Raw genomic sequence first — 23,127 nt, forward strand, 5'->3', positions numbered from 1 at the left:
GAGAGTATTGTGCCTGTTTTGCTGATGAAGAATTTAAGGCTCGGAAAATATTGATGATTTGTCCAAAGTCACAATACTTTTAAGTTAATTCTGTTTTACAGAGGGTATAGCCCATCTATTTTTCTCTTTCGTTTGTTGTTTCTCCTCCTCCTCCTCCTCCCCCTCCTCACCTCCTCCCCCTCCTCCCCCCCCTCCTCCTCAGCACTCTACCACTTAACTACACCCCAGTCCTATACCCATTTCTTTTTTGGCAGGGAGGGACACCAGGGATTGAACTCAGGAGAACTCAACCACTGAGCCAAATCCCCAGCCCTATTTTGTATTTTATTTAGAGACAGGGTCTCACTGAGTTGCTTAACACCTCGCTTTTGCTGAGGCTGGCTTTGAACTCATGATCCTCCTGCATCAGCCTCCCAAGTCGCTGGGATTATAGGCATGCACCACCGTGCTTGGCTATTGCCCATTTCTTGATGGAAAGGATTTGAAGCCGAGAGGAGCTGGGTTGGGGACCTTTGGTGTCCCAGCTGCCTGAATTAGCACTTTGCTCTCGTCCCTCACTGTCTAGTGAGAGGAAGGTCTATGGAGATCAGACATTGCCTTTCACTAATTGTAGTTTCATTTATGTGATCATAGGTAGTCCAAGATTTTCAGTAAGTCATACTGGTTCCCCCAGTATGCAGCTTGTTTTATTTCACAACCTTTCTGAAGCAGAAAGGAACTTTCGAAGTATGGAGGGGAAAGCGAACTGAGTTCATTAACACGTGGAATGTAATTATGCACAAATGTATTCATTATAGTATTTCAGCTGTTCGAATGATATAGACACAGCTGATTCTAAAGCATAAAGAAACAGTTCCTCTCAAGGTATGAATACAAATATTAATCGCATGGTTCAGTTAACAAGAACCATATTTCTTAGTTGGAGTTGAATTATGCTAGAATCAAAAGTATGGGAAGGATTTCTTTGGTCCAGTCACACGACACCACCATCTTGCAATGTTTAAAACACCTGTTGGATTTTATATTGATAATTTGAGGTTTGAAATATGTCCTAATTAAAAATGACTTTGGGAGAGAGTGGTATGTGATTTATAAGATTTCTGGTGCTACATGCAGACTTTTCACATTCTGAAGGAAGAAAAGAATGGTGGGAAAGGAGGCTTAATTTTCCTTTTTCTCTTTAATATGATTAGTGCCAAAATGCAAGTCAGTTAGAACACTAAGTATAGGTAAAGACTGGCATAGATTGAGGCTGGGTTATCTCTAGAGGAACAGATCATAAAAGGTCTTAATCTTATCCTATGGGTGCCTCAGAGCCTGTGAAGGATTTATTTTTTTGACAGAGCCTAAATTTCCCAATATTGACATAGTGAGATTGAATTAAAGTGGGCAATGGTTGGTTGGATAGGAAAAGATTGACTTAAAAAAACGTAGGAGGTAAAAGTTGATTAAGTGGTGCTATATTCTGCATATCCTTTTACAAATTGGTATATTGTCCTTATTCAGCCTGGATTTTGAGATGTATCCATGTTGTATGTGTAGCTGTAGCTCCTTGATTTGAACTGCTATTTGGTACCATTCGTAAATAAACATGATTTATTTACATCCCCTGAGAAGAGGTAGATTGTTTCTACTTTTACCCTGTTATAAACAGTGCTTTGCTGAAAATCTTCCTACATTGTTTCTCATATGCATGCACAAAAGTTTTTTTCCCCCCTTTAAGGCAAATTTCTAGAAGTAGAATTTAATAGAATTGACAAAAAAAAGTCTACCAAAATATAAAGAAGTCTTAAGTTTATAGGAAAAAGATAGTGGGCATGAAGTATGTGAACAGGGGTCTTATAGAAAAGAAAATAAGAATGGCCCATAAATACAAGAAAAAGGTGTTTGATATTATTAGTAATACCTAATTCCAGAATGTTTCCATCACCCCCAGAAGAAATCCCATGGCCACTAGCAGGTTCCCCTAACCCCTCCGCCCCCACCCTTGTACCTTGGCAACTGCTAATCTGCTTTTGTGTCCCTGTGAAGTTGCCTGTTCTGGACATTTCATATAAATGAAATCATACAACACGTGGCTCCTGCATATCACATCCTTTTCATTTAAAACTGTCAGAATAGATAGACCTACCTTATTATTTTTTTTTAGTTGAACACAATGCTTTTATTTTATTTATTTTTATGTGATGCTGAGAATTGAACCCAGTGCCTCACATATGTTAGGTGAGTGCTCTCCCACTGAGCCACAGCCAAAGCCTTTGCCTTATTTTTTACCTACTGTACAGTATGTCATGGAAGGGAGGAACTGTGGATTATTTAAAGATATCTTTCTTCGTGGGTTTTTTTGTTTTATTTATTTATTTATTTGTTTGTTTGTTTATTTATTTATTTAAACAGGTGCAGTGAACATCCTTGTATTTTGCCCCTTTGGGCATATATTAGTAATATTCCATTATGATAAATACCAAAAAATGGCACAACCAAGTTGAAGGATAAGAACATTTAAAATTTAAGTAAGGCTTAGTTAAAGAAGCCCAACAAAATGGCCACATATCATATGACTTCATTTAAATGAAATATCTATACTAAGCGAATCCACAGAGACAGAAAGTAGATTTAGTGGTTGTAGGGGTGGGAGGAGTTAAGAATTTAGAAATTACTGCTAGTGGGTATTGGATTTCTTTTTTGAGGGTGAGGGTGATGTTCTGGAATTAGTGAATGTTACACAATATTCTGAATATGCTAAAAACCATTGAATCATTCACTTAAAATGGTAAATTTTATGTATGTAGATTTTATTTCAAAAATTTCAAATAGATATAGATAAAAATTTTTAAAACTTCAAATTTCAACTTACTCTCGGAAAGAATACTTTCAGCAATAGTGCATTAGATGACCTGTTTTTGCACATCCTTTCCAATAGTAGATGCTATCAGTCTTTTAAATTTTTGCTAATCTGATAGGAAACTAGATTTTTTTTTTTTTTTAATGTGGTACTGGGAATGGAACCTAGGGGTGCTCTATCACTGAGTGACATTCTCTGCCCCCTCTCTTTTCTCCCGCTGTGGTGCTGCGGATTGAACCCAGGGCCTTGTGCATATGAGGCAAGCACTGTACCAACTGAGCTATATATCCCCAGCCCCTACTCCTCTTTTTAAAATTATTCTTTGTTTTGAGACAGAGTCTCATTAAGTTGCTAAAACTGGCCTTGAATTGTGGTCCATTTGCCTCAGCCTTCTGAGGTGCTAGGTGTACAGGAGTGCACCACTAAGCCTGAAAGAAAAATAGATTTTAAAAAATTTGCTCTTCCTCGATTGTCATCTGGGTTGATAATCTTTTCATAGATTTACTATTTGTGTTTCTTTTATTTGTGAATTAACTGTTTATGACTTGTACCTTTCTGATTTTACATACATAAAAATATAGGAAAGAGTCCCACTTAAGACTATAGGGTCTGGGGATGCAGCTCATTGGCAGAGTGCTTGCCTAGCATGTGTGAGGCCCTGGGTTTGATCTCTAGCACCACAAAAAGGAAAAAATAAATAAATAAAGACCCCAAGAGTCCTTTAAATGGTGTGCTCCCTTCTTGAATTTAAATTCAACTATTTTATATCAGGTGTAGATCCAGATATTGTAGACCTGAAGTTTATATAATTTAGGGACTTTTCTTTAATAAAGAATACCAAATCATGACTCTTAAAATTAGGCAGAGGCCCATGCAGGTGCAGAGAGCTGAAATCTCAACTTCTTACCCTCACAGTAAATTCACCCTGGATATATTATCAGAATGCATCTGTTACATAAAAGAATGAGGAATTGCCATCTCCATCCATATAGTGATATGACTTTTTTATATTTACCACTGCTACAATTTCAGGATTTTTTTCCCCTTTGTTTTTTAAAGAGACATTCAAGAGCAGGCACATACATCAAGGTGGCTTTAATGTTGTGAGTGGAGTTAGTCCAGTGGAGTAGTTCTTGCAGCAGTCTTTGCTACCTCTGCATTGCTCAGCTGTAATATATTTGATCAGTGGAGTAGCTGGGAGCTTGATATAATTTAATAATGGGGACCGTTAACCTTGCAAGAACCTGAATTTACAACTTTAACTTTGCATATCTGCTTACTTTTGCATTCAAGTTTGGTGGGCATTATTGAGAGGTTTGGAAATGCAACTAATAGGGCTTTCTTTGGCATCAGATGCCTTCAAAAACTGGGGAGGCAAACAGTGACAGGTGATAACCTAAATAATGCAGAGGATACCAATAATAATCATAGCTGACTTCCACCAGGAGCCACTGGGCTAAAGGCTTGCCGGTATTGCATTACTTCACCCTCGTTGCTAGGTGCTTTTACATCCATTGCTTTACAGATAAGGAAGCTGAGGTTTGAAGAGAGGGCACCTTACTTAAAACCACAGTGGCAATACTCCAGAGCTCCCTTCTAGATCCTCCAAGGCCAGTGTTCTCGTTTGACCAATAGGAAAACAGTCTTGGAGGGGCCTGAGATCTTTGACATCTGGTTGTATGTGTCAAACATGGTTTTTAAAACTTTGCAGATATTATTTCATTTAATCCAAACAAGAGTCCTGTAAGATATCCCCATTTTACAGAAGAGAAAATTTTCTAAGGTCATCTAACTACCAAGTGAAAGAGCTGGGGTGAAACCTTAAGTATGCATAGCCTCTTACTTGTATTCTGCAGCTACCTCTGAAATACTAGTAAAGAACCATACTGTTAGGGCTTTTTTATGTCTCTGGGCCTTTTAGAAGTAGGGAGAAACCTGGGTTCTCTCTAGGTTTGTTTGTTTTATTTTGTTTTTAGGTGATGCTGAGAATGGAACCTAGCATCTCCTACGTGCTGCAGGGCAAGTACTCCATCAACTACACCTCCAGCCCCCTTGTTTTATTTTTGATGACTTTCTGATCAGGCTTAAATTTTCTAATAAAGAAAAGAACACTTTTTTCCTTTTTTAAGTAGAGAACACATTTCTAAGTCATTGTCCCTGGAGGAATAAATTAAAATGCAAGACCTATTTCCAGCCCCAGTAGGGGCTTGCTATGCAGCTTTTACAAAATCAGTTAACCTTTTACTCATTTCTTTGTACAGTAGGAATGACAGTGTTAACATCAGATTTTTCCAAAGCATTTTTCTGAGCCTTGAGTGAAAGGTATTAAAAGTATTGTCTGCATTATTCCCAGGTTCCACCTAGCAATTGGCTCCAATTACCAGCCACTTAAAAGCATTTGTAGGTAAGACCTTATCACACCTTGCTAATCACAACTTTCACAGTTGTGTTTTGTTGTTTCCATTTAAAAACTAACATTTTAGAAGTGACTGCTTTCTTGAGAGTTAGAAAACATGACTACATTTCCATACAAATGTCACATTCTTATTAGCACATGCCCATCCATCGCCTTGAGGGATTTTGCAACTGTGTTCATAGATATAATCAGCTTTGTATTTTCATTCAAGGATAACAAACTAGCAAGGTTGAAATCTTGACTTGTCATCGGAATTGAATTGCTCCCGGGAGCTGAGAGAAGGGAATAAGACTAAGTAGAGCCCTGTTCAGAAATGGCAGTAGTCTTTAGAATCTCAATCACCTGCTTTCCTTTCTTCTCCTTCCAGTATGGTGACTACGACCCCTCAGTGCACAAACGGGGGTTTTTGGCCCAAGAAGAATTGCTTCCAAAAAGGGTAAGAAATCAAATTTTCTTTTTGGGGAAACATAGCAGAAACGTGGTCTTAAAGAAAGCTAACCAAATGATTTAAAGAAATGTTGACAGTATATGGAAGCGCATTTTCCTAAATACTTTGTAATGAATAAATCTTGAGTAAAGAGTATGGCATCTCTGTTAAGTATATGAGAAAGCAAAGGTAAGTTTGGTGTTGCTGGGATGAACATGGCCTGTTTCTCTAGTGTGGTCATTTCTTTAAAGGTGATTGAGTGGCACTGATTTCCAGGGAGGTGTATGGAGCAGTTTGTGTTCAGCTCTGGGAATTAAGCCGTTTGCAGCCTCAAGGGGTGGATAAAGGTGAGGTAGGGTGGGCCTTGTGATTTTTAATCCTCAGCATTGTTCATCTTGTACATTAGCCACAGAAGCAGGCCCTCCTTCCCTTTGGCTGCTTCTGATTTTATGGCCCCACTCATCTGTCAGTGGGTAATAAAGGTTTGCTTCTCACCTCTCCTGGCCTTTGCCTGTCCTTTGATGGCTTCCATGCAGACAAAGGCACAGGATTAGTGAGCATTGCTTCACTGTCAGAGGTGGTCTCTGGGATACACAGCCCAGGCAGGAAAGGGGGGCTGCTGCCAGCCCTGGCGTGCACTGAGGCCTGAGGAGTTCTACAGTTTCCAGGCTATTCCTCCAATTGAATTTTGCTTGTTTACACACCTACTTCTGCATATGACTCTTCCCTGTGTGCAACTTTTTTAAAAATAGCTTTGCTATTTTGTAAAAATGATGCATAATTATAAAAATGGCAAAAATACCAAAACTTACTTTGTATGTAGATCTTTAAAAACTATTCATTTATATATTTATTTTGGTTCTGGAAATGGAACCTGGGGCCTTGTACATGCTAAGCACACACTATAAATAAACTACATTTCCGGTCCCTATATCATATTATCTATAGATTCTGATTTTTGCACTTTTTTTTTTTTTTTTTTTTGGTACTGGGATTGAATCCAGAGATGCTTTGCACTGAGCTACATCTCCAGCCCATTTTATTTTTTATTTTGAGACAGGATCTCACTAAATTGTTTAGGACCTTGCTAAGTTGCTGAGGCTGGCTGTGAACTCGTGACCCTCTTGCCTTAGCCTCCTGCGTCATTGGGAGTATTGGTCTGCACCACCACGTCTAGCCCTGTGTGTAGATTTTATTTTTCTCTCTTTGGGTAGGTAATAAATCTATATCAGATGACTCCAGAAATGTGGGAGGAGAGAATTACAGCTTGGTATGCAGAGCACCGAGGCCGAGCCAGGTAAGGTCCCTTAATTGTTTACATTCTTATGGCCTTTTTTTTTTTTTTTTCCCTTAAAGAACTGCAAAACTAGGACAGGTCTGTTGAACAAAATACGGTACTGAAGTATATAAAGACAAAGGGGGAGCTGAGAGTCATGTCAGTCTTCAGTTTCATGTGCATCTTTTCTGTAGTGCATTGGTGTCAAGTGGCATATGTACTATCAGGATATACAGACCTAATGCATTCACTGGTAATTTAGTTCAATTTTAAGATTTATATTGTATAGATAGGCACTGCTGTTGCATCCAGCCCTCTATTGATGGCATTTGGAGTATCTGTAGGTTTTTCACTTTTACAAAAAGTTCTGAAGTGCCTAGCTCATATTGTTACACGATTGTATGAGTAGTGTAAGGATTGATTCTGAGAGAAGGAAATGGCTGGATAAAGGATGTGAACATTTTGTGTTTTAAAAGGTGCCACCAAATTGCCCTTCCAAAAGGCTTTTCCTGTTGGTAACAAGTCAGCCCACTCTAGTCTATACTCAGCACTTGTTTAGTTTACAAAGTTTATCAATCTATAATTTTTGTAAACTAAAAGGTGAAAATTCATATTGTTAAAATTAGCATTCCGCTGGTCACTGTAGGAATTGATCGTCTTTGCATTAGCCTTTAAATTTTTTTAATCTCTTCTTTAAATTAGCTTCCTATCATGTGTCTTTTTTTTTTACTTTTAAAAATATGTTATATGAATACCGAAAAGTAGACAAATTGTAAGTATACTGCTTGATCAATTGTCACAAAGTGAAAATACCATCTACCCTCAAGAAGAAATAGCCCATAACTACTCTCCTTTTCCCCCCAAAGTAACTGATTCCCTGATTTCTAACTCCATAGATTTACTTTGCCCATTTTATTTTATTTTTTTTGCAGTGTTGGGGATTGCATTCAAGGCCTCTTGCATGCTAGGCAATCACCCTGTCACTGAGCTTTACCCCTAGCCCAGCATTGCCCATTTTAAACTCTAGATAAATACAATCAGTTTCTATTTTTCATTTCTCATTTCTTTTACTCAGCATCATATTGCAAGATTTGGGCTTGTGGCATGTGGCAATAATTTTCTCATTTTCATGGCTGAGCAGAATACCACTGTGTTAATACACCACAAATTATTTATCCATTCTACTATTGAAGGACATTGAGGTTGTTCAGTTGTCTCCTGGTTTTTGCTGTTACAATAATGTCAATTTCCCAAAGTAATTGTATCAATTTATATCAGGATTGTGTGTGATTTCTGGTTCCTCCACCTGCTTGCCAACACTTGGCGTTCTCTCAGGGTGAATTTTTAAAATCCATTTGAGAGCATTTTGAGATCAGAGCGAGAGGGAAAAGGACAAGGTCACAGGGAGACTCCAGTTAAAATATTTCAATACCATTACCTATTTGGGAGTTTTCTGCAAGTCATTGCTGCTTCAAGAGCTTCCTTTAAATTTGACTTATAACTTAGAAGGAGGTGACCTGGCTTGGGTTTTACAGTCCCAATAGCTCTTGCCCTAATCTCCAACAATACTTCAAGAAATAAAATCAGGAAAGTAGCTGTCAGGTGGCTTGCAGAAAGAGTTGTTCATTACCAAAACCTTCTAAGTTAAGGAAGTACACAAAGATAAGGCAACAACTTAAATAAAATTTGAATATCCAGACCCATTTAAGGATAGAAGATAACATACTATATATTTCTCTTTTTTTGACATGCTGGGAATTGAAACCAGGGCTCTGTGCATGTTAAGCAAGTGCTCTACCACCAAGCTACATCCCTAGCCCCCATGTACTTTACTTGAATCACTTGAGACAAATGTCACCATTTACCAAGGTCAAAGTGTGAAATTGAAGCTAAGAGACAGCATAATGGATCTGTTTTCCTGTTTTTACTGGGATAAGAAATTCTGCTGTGTTTAATAGACTCAGGGTTGAGAAGAACTTTGCCAGTATGGGTCCAGGGAAGTGGCAGATTCAGAATGCTCAGCTTGGCGGGTACCTGCCCTCTACCCTTGCCACTTAGCTCCAGTGACAGTGTCTTCCATTCTCCTCACAGGGATGAAGCTGAAATGGAGTACTTGAAGATAGCTCAGGACCTGGAGATGTATGGTGTGAACTACTTTGCAATTCGGGTGTGTTGAACTTCTTGAGTTCCCCGGCTAGCAAATAGATGCTGAACCAGGGCCAGATGGTCAAAACGGGTTACTTCTGTATCCCAGGGTGGTAGTCTTTTGTGGTTCACTAGTAAAGAATAAAAGACAAAGGGAAAGGGTCTTAGAGCTTGATTTTCTATTTTTGGACTTCAGATTAGATCATAGGTAATTAAGTGGCTGTGGAGCCTTGGGGGACTGGGGCCTTTGCTTTGCTTCCTAGCAGAAGCCTGTTGGAATGCTGGGAGTGTAACATTTGATTATTTCAAGCTCTGTGAGATCCAGAGAGCACCCAGAAATACTCTTTACCCAAGGCCCACTGAGAGTGAAGCGACTTTTATAGATTACTGATTGTTTGGGTGGGACTCTTGTTCTATGAAGCTAATTATTTTTTCTATTCAGACATTAATGATCTACCCTCCTCTGGGAACCCATTGCTTCTTCAGAGAGAGGCCTTTGTGAGCAGCCAAAGTCTGGCCTTTTAGCCTGCCTTTCTCCTGTGGGTGGGTTTGGGTGGCAGATGCAGTGTATCGGCAGCTTCTTCCAAAGGAATACATGGGATGTGTCCAGGCATTTCATGACTGGTAGATGAGTAGATGTTAAAAAACATCTGCCACAGTGGTTTACCTTTATGACTACAGTTATGCTTTGCTTCCCTCTTTGCAAGTTCCTACAACATTTGTACTAAACATGGGTAAATTAAAACATTTTCAGTATTCTAAAATAGCTTTTTACTTAATTTATTTTCTAAATACAGATTTTGTTGGATTACTTTGCATAATAAATAAGCACACTGAAATGTTATGCTATTTCATATACAAAATAGGTGCCTAAAATATGCTATTTCATATACTAAACAGATGCCTAGAATATGCTTTTTAAAATTTCATTAATTAGTATTTGCTAATTGTTTGATTTCTTCATTTAAAAAAGTATTTTTAGGGGCTGGAGTTGAGGCTCAGTGGTAGAGCACTTGCCTGGCATGTGTGAGACCCTGAGATTCAATCCTTAGCACCGAATATACATAAATAAATAAAACATAAGCTCCATTTACAACTAAAAATATTTTGTAGATGCATACAATACCTTTATTTATTATTTATTTTTATATGGTACTGAGGATCAAACCCAGTTCCTCACACATACTAAGTAAGCACTTTACCACTGAGGTACAATTCTAGCCCTGTTTTTTTATTTTAATGTATTTTGTTTATTGTCAATGGATCTTTATTTTTATTTAATTATATGTGGTGCTGAGAATCAGACCCAGCGCTTTACACATGCCAGGCAAGTACTCTACCACTGAGCCACAACCCAAGCCCCCAGCCTTTTTTTTTTTTTTAATACCTATTTTTTAGAAGTAGCTGGACACAATACCTTTGTTTTATTTTTATGTGGTGTCGAGGTTCAAACCCAGGGCCCCGAACACGCTATATGATCGCTCTACCGCTGAGCCACAACCCCAGCCCCACCCCCCGCCTTTTTTAAGGTCAAATTAATTTAACAGAACACTGTGGTTTTGTCAACCCAGCTACTCTTGTCCCATGTACCTACCACCTAGATTCTTTAAACTAGTATTTTATAATCCTCAAAAAACAGTTTCTTATCAGGTATTATGTCTACATTAGTCAGGCTAATGTATACTATTGAGTATGTACATTTCTTATATTGATCAATAGACTAGGTTAAAGATTATTTTAGAGGTTTTGCTGTTAGAGTTCCTAAATTTCATCATTAACTAAGGAAGATATATGCTTAAAATAATTTTTTAAAATTAAAATGTATTTTTAACTGATAAATAAAACATAAAAAATTATAATATAGCGGGATACTATGTGATAAAAACAATTTAAAAGGAGCTGCTTGTGTTCCCATCTCTCGTTTAATGTATAGAAGTGTCAGAGTCATGATGATAGGAGGCAGCGGGCAAAATCTGTTTTTTTTTTTTTTTTATTTAAACTTAATAATCAGAAACATAATGGAATATCTCATTTTCCAAAATGTGCTATAGTTGTAAGAGTACAGAGTCTCATTTTTGTTAACACAGTTATTTTAAAAGCTTTGCAGACAAACAGGAGACTCTCTCATAGCTTGGTGATAGCGCCTAACTTCAGGTGTTAGAAGGAGTAAAGAGATTTATCTTAGAGCACTCGCTTCTCCATCTGACACCTGCTGTTAGATTGGTACTTCTCGTCACAGTCCAAGCACCTTCTCAGTTTGCAGATCTGTTTTCCTACCCTTGAGTCTTGGTTCAATTTCCTTGTTGTCAGCATGGGGTCAGGAGCTATAGTGTCCTTGTGTGGGGAGTTTCTTTCTTCTGCCAGACAAGAGCTGGACCATGGTGCTGGCAGGTGAGCCTGTCCTTGAGGACGTGGCTGACAGATCCGTAGCCGAGTCAGTGATGCGGGGGCCCAGGACACTTGCTCCCAGCTTTCTGGACTGCTGACAGGGATGGCTGACAGAGGTATAACATACATACAGCCAATTAAATTTTTAAACAGCTTATTGATCCAAAAATTTAAAGAAATAAAATTAATGAAACTTTTAAAACTTTGCTTTATAATGGAATATTCTTTAGATACTTGTTAAGTATATAAAGTAGCATGACATTTCAGTATCACACACACATATATATTAAATTTAATTAATTCATATATAATTCATCAGACAATTATTTCTAACATTTAGTTATTAAATATTTCCAACATAGAGGAAAAACCCAGATATACTCACTAACGAGTTTCTACAATTAACATTTTATCAGCCTTGAGTATAGTACAGTAAGACTACATTGAGACTGAATGTAACCTAAAATGAGACCATCTAGTCCTGACATATAAAATTTTCCAGTAATCCAACAGTCTGTTTTTTCTTTTTGGTCCTGAGGATAGAGCCCAGGGGTGCTTAACCACTGAGCCACATCCCTTTTTATTTTTTATTTTGAGACAGGATCTCACTAAATTGTTTAGAGCCTTGCTAAGTTGCTGAGGCTGGTCTCTAAAGTTTTGGTCCTCCTACCTCACCCTCCTGAGTTGCTGGGATTATAGGCATGTGCCCCTACATCTGGCCAACCTGTTTCTTTAACATGGGAAATATTTAAACTTACGGGGTTTGATTGTTTGTATGTTCTTGGTTTTGGGGGGATTCTGGTGGTGTTTTCAAACAAACAAAGGCCTTCACTTATGCTCAGTACTCATCCTGCCATTGAGCTACATCCCCAGCCCCAAATCTAAGGTTTTAATTCTACATCTATGATAATCTGGTTATTAATTAGGGGCAGTAACACTTAGATTGCCCCTCTTTTAGCCATTGAGCCAATGATAGGAGCTCCTAGTGACCTTTGTGGGGGATATACAAGTCACAATGGTATAGTTGTGCCTCTGCCTGCCCCAATCCTGGAAGCTGAAAGCCTCCTGGGTTATAAGACGGCTGTGATTTCTGTTGGGACCTGTTGAAACTTGTCAGCTGTAACAGTGTGTGCTAGGTTTTAGAAAGTTGAATAAAATCTTGAGCTGGAGTTGACAGTGGCCGCTCTTTATTGACTCTACAGAATAAAAAGGGCACAGAGCTACTGCTTGGAGTAGATGCTCTGGGACTTCACATCTATGACCCCGAGAATAGGCTGACCCCCAAGATCTCCTTCCCGTGGAATGAAATCCGAAACATCTCATACAGCGACAAGGAGGTAGGATATGTTTGAAATACAAATGCTGCCAGTGGTCCAGTAAAATGTCTTTTCCCATCTCCCCTGCTTGCCAAAGCTGCCCCAGCTTGGCCATTTCCTTATTATCAGGAAAAGCCCTCTAATTCTCAGGCTTTGGGGTTTTGGTTGTTGATTTTTAAAGTATTTACAGAACAGAACTGGCATCCTTTTTTTCAAAGGGCATCACTAAACCTCATTATTGACTAAAGAAAGAATGGGAAGCTCAACATGTCAGGGTTAAACCCCAAAAGAACAGTTAAAAAGAAAAAAGGAACATTTTCTGATTACTTAGCTTTCTATTTCTGGTGATGAATTCTCTTTGTATTTTAAGCATGGTCTATATTGAGCCTCTTTCTCTGTCCAGTGCTTGATCCATGTGGTGGGAAAAATATATATGTTCATAAATACACACACATACCATTATGTGTGTGTGTGTGGGGGGGTGATATATAGATGTATATATAATATTTATATATATATATAATATATATATTTTAGTGTGTGTGTTTCTCACAGCATTCATAATTTATTTATTTTTGAGTGATTATTTTTATTTATTCCACATTGATGGGATTTGTGGTTACATATTGATATATATTCACACAATGTAACAATATAATTTGGCCAATATCATTCTCAGCATTGGCAATTTAAATAAGGAAGATTCAGGGCTGGGATTGTGATTCAGCAGTAGAGCGCTTGCCTAGCACGTTCGAGGCCCTGGGTTCGATTCTCAGTACCACATAAAATAAGTAAATAAAATAAAGGTATTGTATTCAACTACAACTGAAAAATAAATATTAAAAGCAAACAAACAAATAAATAAATAATGAATATTCATAGGATTCAAATATTCCTGTACAGGATACTAATGAATTTTCCCTACTGCTATAATCCTCTATTTATGCATTCATTCCTCCTTCTCTCTCCTCTTCCTCCTCCTCCTTTTTTTTTTCCATTTGTGCTGGGGATCAAACTTAGAGCCTTGTACATGCTAGGTGAGTACTCTACCACTGAACTCTACCCACATCTCCTGTGAATTATTTTAAAAGAATTATTGAGAATCTGCTTTGTGCTAGGTTTCATATGACAAAGATGCAGAAAGCCCAGGCTCACGTGTTCAATTGCCAGTATGCCAAAGCAGGGGGAAAAATCAGATGCAGGGCTGAGGATGTGGCTCAGTGGTAGAGTGCTTGCTTAGAATGTGTGATTCCCTGGCCTCTGTCCCCAGCACTGGAAAGAAAGAAAGAAAGGGGGAGAGGGAGGGGGAGGAGGAAGATGAGAGAAAGAAAGGTAGGTAGATAGAAAGAAAGAAAAGAAAACCCAACCCAGGAAGTTCTAGTCAAGTAATAACTCAACCAATATAATAAATAAGTACAATTGAAGGGACTGATGACAAAGATGACAATGATAGAGAGCTTCTACTTAGAAGCACTTTTGCTCCGATTCTCTGATTTAATCCTTGTAAGAACCCTGCTGTGAAGACAGGAGCTGTATTTTCAGTAGCCATGTCACACCAGGAAGCAGAGGTGCAGGGGATTCAGTGACCTGCATCTGAGTAGAGTAGCAGGAGCTGGGAGGCAGAGTGGCTGATGCCACAGCCCCAGCTTTTCAGGGAGGCCCAGAGGCTGGGCCCTTGAGAGCACAAGATACCAGGTGCCAGGGGGTGGGAAGTGGCAGCCTGGACTGTGCTCAGTGCCTTCCTGGTACTTGCACATCTATGGCAGGGTGTGGAGGAAAACTCTATCACTGAGGTACATCCACAGTCTCTTCATTTTTTGAGACAGGATCTTGTTAAGTTGCCAAGGAGGCTGGCCTTGAACTTGTGATTCTCCATCTCAGCAGTTTTTTGAGTCACTGAGATTATAAATGTGTGCTACTGCACCTGGCTAGATTTCCTGGATTTTTTTTTTTTTTTTCCTTTCTTCATAGCAAATTGAGGAAAGGAACACCACGCTCTGGTTTCCACTCTGTTGTAATCTACTCAGCCATGCTTGATGAGGCCAATTGAGCATCTTAATCCCAAACATTCTGACTTGGAATTTTTGTAAGTAGTTAGCCCAGGAGGTAAATAAACATCAGGTAGTTCTTTTTTGAAAGTATTTAAATTGAAAGCTCCTTGTGACTTAAAGCGGTAGATGTGCCACAGTATAGTAGTTCTTTATCTCCCAATTTCATAAAACTGTGTTTACTGCACATCACACAATTCTATGGCTAACTAAAGGCTCCCCAAACACTCATATTTAGAGAACCCAAGGATTAAAGTCTCCCCTACTATGGCCTGATATAACAAACTCTAATCTACCTACCCTCTCCAGGGGCCAGACACTGTCATGTTCCATCCTGTTGATAACTCATGATAAGCGGACCTCAAGCTGTCTTGGCATAATAGGAAGTAGTCTCAGTAGTTATGCATGACAGCCATGCTGTCAAAACAGAAATGTTAGTTTATTTTAAGTCATCCATTGATTCTTTGTGTCCACCCTGCTATGGTGCAGAGCCTGTGGTTTCCCCAGTACTTGTGGTTTCCCATTGACAGCCTCTGGGTTTGACGACAGGGCCAGAAATAAGCTCATGAAATTTACAAATAGCAGCCTACACAAGAGCTATACTGCTTCTGAGTTAACTTGGCCAAAAGCTAAACAAAGGATCATTTTCTGTCCTCAATGTGCTAACCCCTTGTTGAAAAATATATCATGTGAAAGAAATACTCAGGAATATATCTTCCCCAACATATTTATCAACTAATCAAGCTCGGGTTTTTGCTTGTTCATCTTGTGATATGGGGGACCAAACCCAGGGCCTCCAGCGAGTTAGGCCAAGTGCACTACCACTGAGCTACACCCCCAGCCTGATGCTTTTTTTTTTTTTTTTTTTTAACTCAATGCTGAGGATGGCTAAGCAGTCTTTCTTGGAATTGAATATGTAGTTTAAAACGAATCTTTGAAATCAAGTATCTGTTTGGCCCCTTAGGAATGGTTAAGCATGGAAATTATATTTGTTCTTTCTGTCAAGGATCTGGTCCTGGTACTACTTGGCTGCTACCCTGGCCTTATCATTCATCTTTTTCTGTACTTTGATTTCAGGAGCTAGGTTTTGATCTTCTACAGCAGTCCATTTATCTTCTTCATATTTTATTCCTTCTATTAAGAGCTTTTATCAAGTTTGCCCAAATTCAGAGAACTGTAGTAACCCCCTGTATCCTGTCGCATCAAATCTAAACCTCTCTTTTATTCCTTACCTCCATTCCCAGCCCACCCATGCCTCCCTCCATCTAAACCCACTGCAATCCCCAAAAAGCTAATAACACCACACACACACACATACACACACACACACTGCCCCTTTCCCCATCTCTACTTTATTCCTCTTGACTGCCCTTATTCCTCTTAACTATCCAGAACAACTCTGATCTACTCAGCCCCCAGGACATTTGTGATATGTGCCACCAATGAGTGCCATTTCTTGTTAGTCTGGTTCTTACTAGATTGGGAGCTTCATGAGGCAGGGGCTATGCCTTAGACTGTGCTGCTCTCCCAGTGTTGGCCTTGAGGGCTGGCCCAAGCATCCCTTCCTCACAGCCACCCAATGTAGTACAGAAATCATACCTTTAGGTTCCTGAATTTCCAAAACCCCAGACTTGCTGTTCTCCATTCTCCTAATGCAGTGAGGCTTAGAGCCTGGACAAGACATAGCGTCATGATGGACCATGGCCAGCGTGGTTGCTGCTTTTGTGGAATTCTCAGTTGGTGGTAGGAATCTATGCAATCAAGCTGAACTTTTTCCTCCTCCTCCTCCTCCTCCTCCTCCTCCTCCTCCTTCTTTTGTAGTAGTAGATAGACAGCATGCCTTTATTTTAAGGCGTGCTAAGGATCAAACCCAGTACTTCACACCTGCTAGGTAAGCACTCCACCACAGAGCTACAGCCCTAGCCCCAAATTGAACTATTTTCTACTTTCTTCTTTCAGTTTACTATTAAACCACTGGATAAGAAAATTGATGTCTTCAAATTTAACTCCTCAAAACTTCGTGTTAATAAGCTGGTAAGTTGAGATACTGATTTTCATTATTGATAGTTATAGCTTTTCTAAGAAATTGAATTTTTGTGGGGAATCAATACTAGGGATTTAACTGAAGGTTGCTTTTTTTCCCCCTTTAGTTGTAGATGGACACAACACCTTTGTTTTATTTATTTACTTCTTTGTGGTGCTGAGGATTGAACCCAGTGCCTCACATGTGTGAGGCAAGTGACCACTGAGCCACAACCCCAGCTTCCCCATTGCTTTTCCACTTAGCTACATACCTAGCCCTTTTCGTTTTGTATTTTTTTATTTTTAAAAAAATTTTAAATTATTATATATGACAGCAGAATGTATTACAATTCATATTACATATATAGAGCACAATTTTCCATCTCTCTGTATACAAAGTATATTCACACTATACGTGTCTTCTTCATACATGTACTTAGGGCAATGGTATGCATCTTATTTCACCATCTTTTTTTTTACCCCCTTACACTCTCCCTCATTTTTTATTTTAAGACAAGGCCTTGCTAAGTTGCTGAGGCTGGCCTTGAACTTCAGATACTCCTACCTTAGCCTCCCAAGACACTGGGATTATAGGCATGTGCTACTGCACCTGGCTTGAATACTGTTTTTTGATGAATATCAGAGTGACATCTTTGAAGTGTAAAATGAGAGCTCACCTGGTACATACCTTTCTCTTTACCTGAATTTATAGAGTCAAACCTAAATTTTTCCTCCCAGTTCTGGGGAGCTTTAACTCAGGGCCTTGAACATGTTGATATACACTATATCACTAAATTATACTCCCAGTCCAAAACTAAGTTTTGAAAATGATTTTTGTGGAGGTACTTCATATATATATATAAGCATAATTACATATCAAGCATAAAGAATAACAAAATGAATACTATTACTCATGACCACATTTAAGAAATAACACATTTCTGCTGGGCATGATGATACATGCCTGTAATCCCAGTGCCTTTTTTCTGCATTGTTCTGTGAGATTTATCTATGTTGATGCTTTAAAAAGATATAGTCTGCTAGTCAGGCACCATGCTTGTAATCCTAGTGACTTGGGAGGCTGAGGCTGGAAGAATGCGAGTTCAAAGCCAGCCTCAGGAAAAGGGAGGCACTAAGCAACTCAGTGAGACCCTAAATAAAATACAAAATAGGGCTGGGGATGTGGCTCAGTGGTCGAGTGTCCCTGAGTTCAATCCCTGGTACCCCACAAAAAAAAGACAGTCTTTTCATTTTAAATTATATTTATATGTCTATCTCCATATAATAGTACTCTATTATATGGAGATAGACATATAAATATAAATAAATAAATAAATAAATAAATATATATATATATATACTTTTTAAAAAAATTCTTGATTCTCTTATTAATAATGGATTTCTGTACTGTTTTAGCAGGCTGCTATGAACATTCTTGTCTCTGCTTTCTGGTACACATAGGCAATAGTTTCTCTGGAGTTTAGAGTGTATATATAGAAGTACAGGGCTTAGTATGTATTCAGATTCAAATTTATGACATATTTTTTTTTCATATTTTTTAACTGGTGCATTATAGTTGTACATAATATATTGTTTTTTCAAAGAAGGTAAACGGAATAGATTTACAGACCCAATAGCAGTAAGTGAGATTTCTTTTTGATTGGTATCTTCAATACTTACGTTATCATCTTTTAAATTTTCTTGCCAATTTAGTATATATAAATTATATCTTAGTATCTCTATCTCTTTTTTCCCCCAGAGATAGGGTGTCAAACCCAGGGCCTCACACATGCTAGACAAGCACTCTCCCACTGAGTTATATCCCTAACCCTCAATGTCATATCAATTTGCATTTTTATAATTACTAATGAAATTGAACATCTTTTCATATATTTTTTGGCCAATCTTATTTCCTGTTCTGTTCAATTCTTGTTTCTTGTCTTCTGGCCAGTTTCCTGTTAGGTCATTTATTTTCTTTATTGATTATGTCTTCTCCCAGCCTGTGTCTTGTTTTTCTTCTTCTTTTTTTTTAATAGTATCATGACTAATAAAAAATTATTTTTTAATTTTATTCTTTTTGGTACTAGTTATAGAACCCAAAGGTGCTTTACCACTGAGCTACATCTCAGCCCTTTTTATATTTTATTTTGAGATACAGTCTCACTAAGTTGCTTAGGTCCTTGTTAAGTTACTGAGGCACTTTTCTAACTTGCAATCCTCCTGCCTCAGCATCCTGAGTTGCTGGGATTACAGGTGTGCACCATACCATGCCTGGCCTAAAAAATTTTTATTTGTTTTTATTTATTTACTTTTAAATTTTTAATTTTTTGTAGTTGTAGATGGACAGCATGCCTTTATTTTATTTGTTTATTTTTATGTAGTGCTGAGGATTAAACACAGTGCCTCACACGTGCAAGGTAAGCACTCTGCCACTGAGCTGCAGCCCCAGCCCCTATTTGTTTTGATCTTTTTAAAAAATTAATTTGTTTATTTTTGCATTACAATTCTTAATACACCTTTATACCACAATTTATCATATAAGGTATGTATATAAGGTATGTTGACACCAAATTCACATCTTCATACATGTGTTTGAATGAGGGTCTCCTTTCACCATCCATGCTATTCCCCTTCTCCCTCCTGTTCCCTCCCACACCTGTTCCCTATCTAGAGGTAATCTTATCTTTTATTTTTTGTACCAGGGATTGAACCACAGGACACATAACAACTGAACCACATCCCCAGCCCGCCCCCCCCTTTTAAATTTTGAGACGGGATGTTTAGTTGCTTAGAACCTCACTAAATTGCTGAGGCTGGCTTTGAACTTGTGAGCCTTCTGCCTCAGCCTCCTAAGGCGCTGGGATTACAGGCATGCACTACCATGCTCAGTTCTAACAAGTTTTTAAAATTTTAATGCAGACAAATATAAAAATATTTTCCTTAATTATTTGTGCTTTTATGTGCCTTACTTGGCATATCTTCTCTTCCTATGATTATAAATATTATCTTCTATATTTTATTACTTTTTTAATATTAATTTTTTTAGGTGTAGATGGACATAACACAATGCCTTTATTTTTATGTGGTGCTGAGTATAGAACTCAGGTCTCACCCGTGCTAGGTGAGCGCTATACCGCTAGCCACAATCCCAGCCCCAACATTATCTTCTAATCACAATTTCTAGGACTTTATCTTTGCATTTAAGTTTTTAATCCTTCTGGAATCAATTTTTGTTAAGTGTGAGGGAGGGATCCAACAAACTTTTTTTTCCACATGAATAACCTTTTGTCCCAGCCCAACTTACTGAATGAGCTTTCCTGCCCTTCCTAATCTGCAGAGCCATATCTTGGCTTAGGAGAGTAAGGTGTACATCTAGAAGACTGATAATTGACCTTTCTCCTCTTTCCACTTGTGATTTTTACCTCTTAGCTTATCTGAGCTGTCTTCATTTTGCGTGCCTACAGAGCTAAGAGCACTAGAAGCTGTCATCGTGCTTTGCCATTTTACTCCTCAGGTTTAGTGCCACTCACCAGAGGCTGTGATGCTGTAGTGTAACTGGTCTGATAGGCAGAAAAGTAAATTTGTGGGTTTAACATTTCTCATGCTCCATGCCCACAGATTCTTCAATTATGTATTGGGAACCATGACCTATTTATGAGGAGAAGGAAGGCCGATTCTTTGGAAGTTCAGCAGATGAAAGCTCAAGCCAGGGAGGAGAAGGCTAGAAAGCAGGTGAGCAAGACCTTATTTTAAGGATGATGTCGCTGCTTTGTCAGTCTTGCCCTGGAAGGTAAGGCCGGTTGTGGACTGGCCATGGACATGCCTGCTCCTACTTCATCCCTGTTGGATCTTTTTTTAAATTTTATTTTTTTAACTTATTTTATTTGTTTATTTTTATGTGGTGCTAAGGATTGAACCCAGTGCCTCACATGTGCAAGGCAAGCATTCTACCTCTGAGCTACAACCCCAGACCCCTGTTGAATCTTTATTAGCTAATACCCAGTTGGTGGGATGTCAGCTTTAGAAATGAGCAATAAATTCTAACAGCCATCTAAGAGAAATATCTGTACACTTCCGTGAAGTTAAGTGTGATTAACACAGGTTTGGATGAGATAGCTAGTGTTCTTTCATCTCTCCATCCACCTCGCTAGCTAGCTTTCTTTTTGCCTGTCTGTCTCCTTTGCCTGAACTTCTCCTTTTCTAATTAGATGGTGATGGAATACATGGCAGCATTTCAGTGCTTGCTGCTGGAATACTAATTAGACTCTGGTCACACTTCCTCACTGCAGGTCAGCCTGAGTGCACATCACCCACTGTGGGAGGTGCGGAGAGGGCCTATCAGCAGACTGGACGAGCTACATCGCTGTTTTCTACTCATAGACCTTCTCTACTCACCAAAACCCACACAACTAATTTGAGCCTTGCTGCTGAGAATATCAATTGTTTTTGGATGAACTGTTAGATAGAGTAGTGGCAGCTGCAGTCGGCTGCCCTCCGGACTAGCAAGCTCAGAGGTGTAATGATTAGTCTATGTGCTGCTCTCTGATTTGGGTACCCTGGAGAGCTGGCTTCCAGCCCTGGAATTGAATGTGAAATGCCCAGTTTGATCCAGTCGGCTGTTAGCTCTCCATCTCTTTGCTTTCTGGGAGAATGGGCTCAATGTACTCTTTGGGTGCTTTAAAGGTGATGAGATAGGTTTTGTTGGGCAAAGAAATGCTCCTGGCCAGCATAAGGTCGTAGTGGCAACTTTAAGAAGAGCTTCCTGGGCTGAAGATTTGGCTCAAGCGGTAGCGCGCTCGCCTGGCATGTGTGCGGCCCGGGTTCGATCCTCAGCACCACATACAAACAAAGATGTTGTGTCCGCCAAGAACTAAAAAATAAATATTAAAAAAAAAAAAATTCTCTCTCTCTCTCTCTAAAAAAAAAAAAAAAAATATATATATATATATATATATACACACACACACACACACACACACACATACATATACACAGAGCTTAAGATTTAAAAAAAAAAAAAAAAAAAGAAGAGCTTCCTTTGACCACTTTCTCAGCAGAGCAAAGCTTAGAAGTGACAGATTTAAAGACATAAAGGAGGGTGTAGGCTTTGGGCCCTGGCAGAGAATAGCATGACTACCCCTTGGCCTGTACTGACTATAGGACAGCAGAGGCATGACCCAGGCATCTGGGTAACCAAAGGTCAGGGGACTTGACAGGTCAGAGGGCTCCATGGCTTAGTAGAACAGTGACCTTGGAGCTGGATCAGTCACTTAGTGTGTGACTTAGTTTTCTCTTCCATCAAGTGGAGCTAATGATGCCTCTTGTCTTTTCTCAAATCAAAGGACATATTGTGCCTGAAGAAAGTCTTTGTAAGTGATAGACTGCTTTGTAGATGGGAAGTCCTTTATTATTGGGGTAGAGGTCTCAGGGAAAATATAGTGCTGGGAACTGAATAGGGCTGCATGGGCCATTTTTTTTTTTCCCAAGAGGAAGATAATAGAGAAGGAAATTATAATACGATGGAAATTAGAGAACAAATTGGCTATGCTTCTCATTGACCGGCAAGAAGAAAATTAGAGAACTTACAGTATTTTATTACTTATCTTTGCATTATCCTTTTGAATTTCAGTGCATTTTTTTGGCTTTGTATTTAGAAATGCAGCAGCCTACCAGTGGGGCATAGTGGCACAGGGCTGTAATCCCAGCTACTTGGGAGGCTGAGAAAGAGGATCACAAGCTCAAGGCCAGCCTGAGCAACTTAAGGAGACCCTGTCTCAAAAAAAAAAAAAAAAAATCTGGGAATGCAGCTCAGTGGTAGAGCACCCCTCAATCCAACAATGGTACCACACAAATAAAAAAAGAAAATTTTTAAATATTTTTAGATAAAATACCTTTATTTTATTTATTTACTTTTGTGTGGTGCTGAGGACCAAACCTAGAGCCTCACACATGCTAGGCAAGGACCTACCACTGAGCTACAGCCCCAGACCAAGAAATCTTGTACTACTAGAGTTTGGGATAAGAATAAAGCAAGAAGGTAGTAATTCACTATGCCTTCATTATTTAAGGCAGAAAATAGCACAGTGATCACTTCTAGCTTTTGCTTTCTGGACTCAGTTCATATTCCGGGATCACAGAGATGGTGCTATCCCAGTCTTGTTCCCCTTATTAAGCTCGGCAGGTAGCCCAATTAACACAGTGATCTAGCAGACAAGGGAGGTGGCAGTGGCTTTGTACCGTTGCC

General features: G+C 38.9%; 1 protein-coding gene across 4 annotated transcripts in view; it reads left to right on the forward strand.

The window, feature by feature from the left end:
• Nf2 (NF2, moesin-ezrin-radixin like (MERLIN) tumor suppressor) overlaps window positions 1-23,127 on the forward strand; it is an 86,217-nt gene that overhangs the window by 37,376 nt on the left and 25,714 nt on the right. For 3 of the 4 annotated variants that reach the window (XM_076837410.2, XM_076837408.2, XM_076837428.2), the window contains exons 5-10: window positions 5,629-5,697; window positions 6,903-6,985; window positions 9,056-9,131; window positions 12,700-12,834; window positions 16,821-16,895; window positions 20,502-20,615. In XM_076837410.2, the coding sequence (XP_076693525.1) occupies window positions 5,629-5,697; window positions 6,903-6,985; window positions 9,056-9,131; window positions 12,700-12,834; window positions 16,821-16,895; window positions 20,502-20,615 (552 nt within the window). The remainder of the gene's footprint in view (window positions 1-5,628; window positions 5,698-6,902; window positions 6,986-9,055; window positions 9,132-12,699; window positions 12,835-16,820; window positions 16,896-20,501; window positions 20,616-23,127) is intronic. The other variant, XM_076837418.2, reaches the window with a different exon arrangement.

Source organism: Callospermophilus lateralis, chromosome 1, assembly GCF_048772815.1.
Source record: "Callospermophilus lateralis isolate mCalLat2 chromosome 1, mCalLat2.hap1, whole genome shotgun sequence".
NCBI lineage: Eukaryota > Metazoa > Chordata > Mammalia > Rodentia > Sciuridae > Callospermophilus > Callospermophilus lateralis.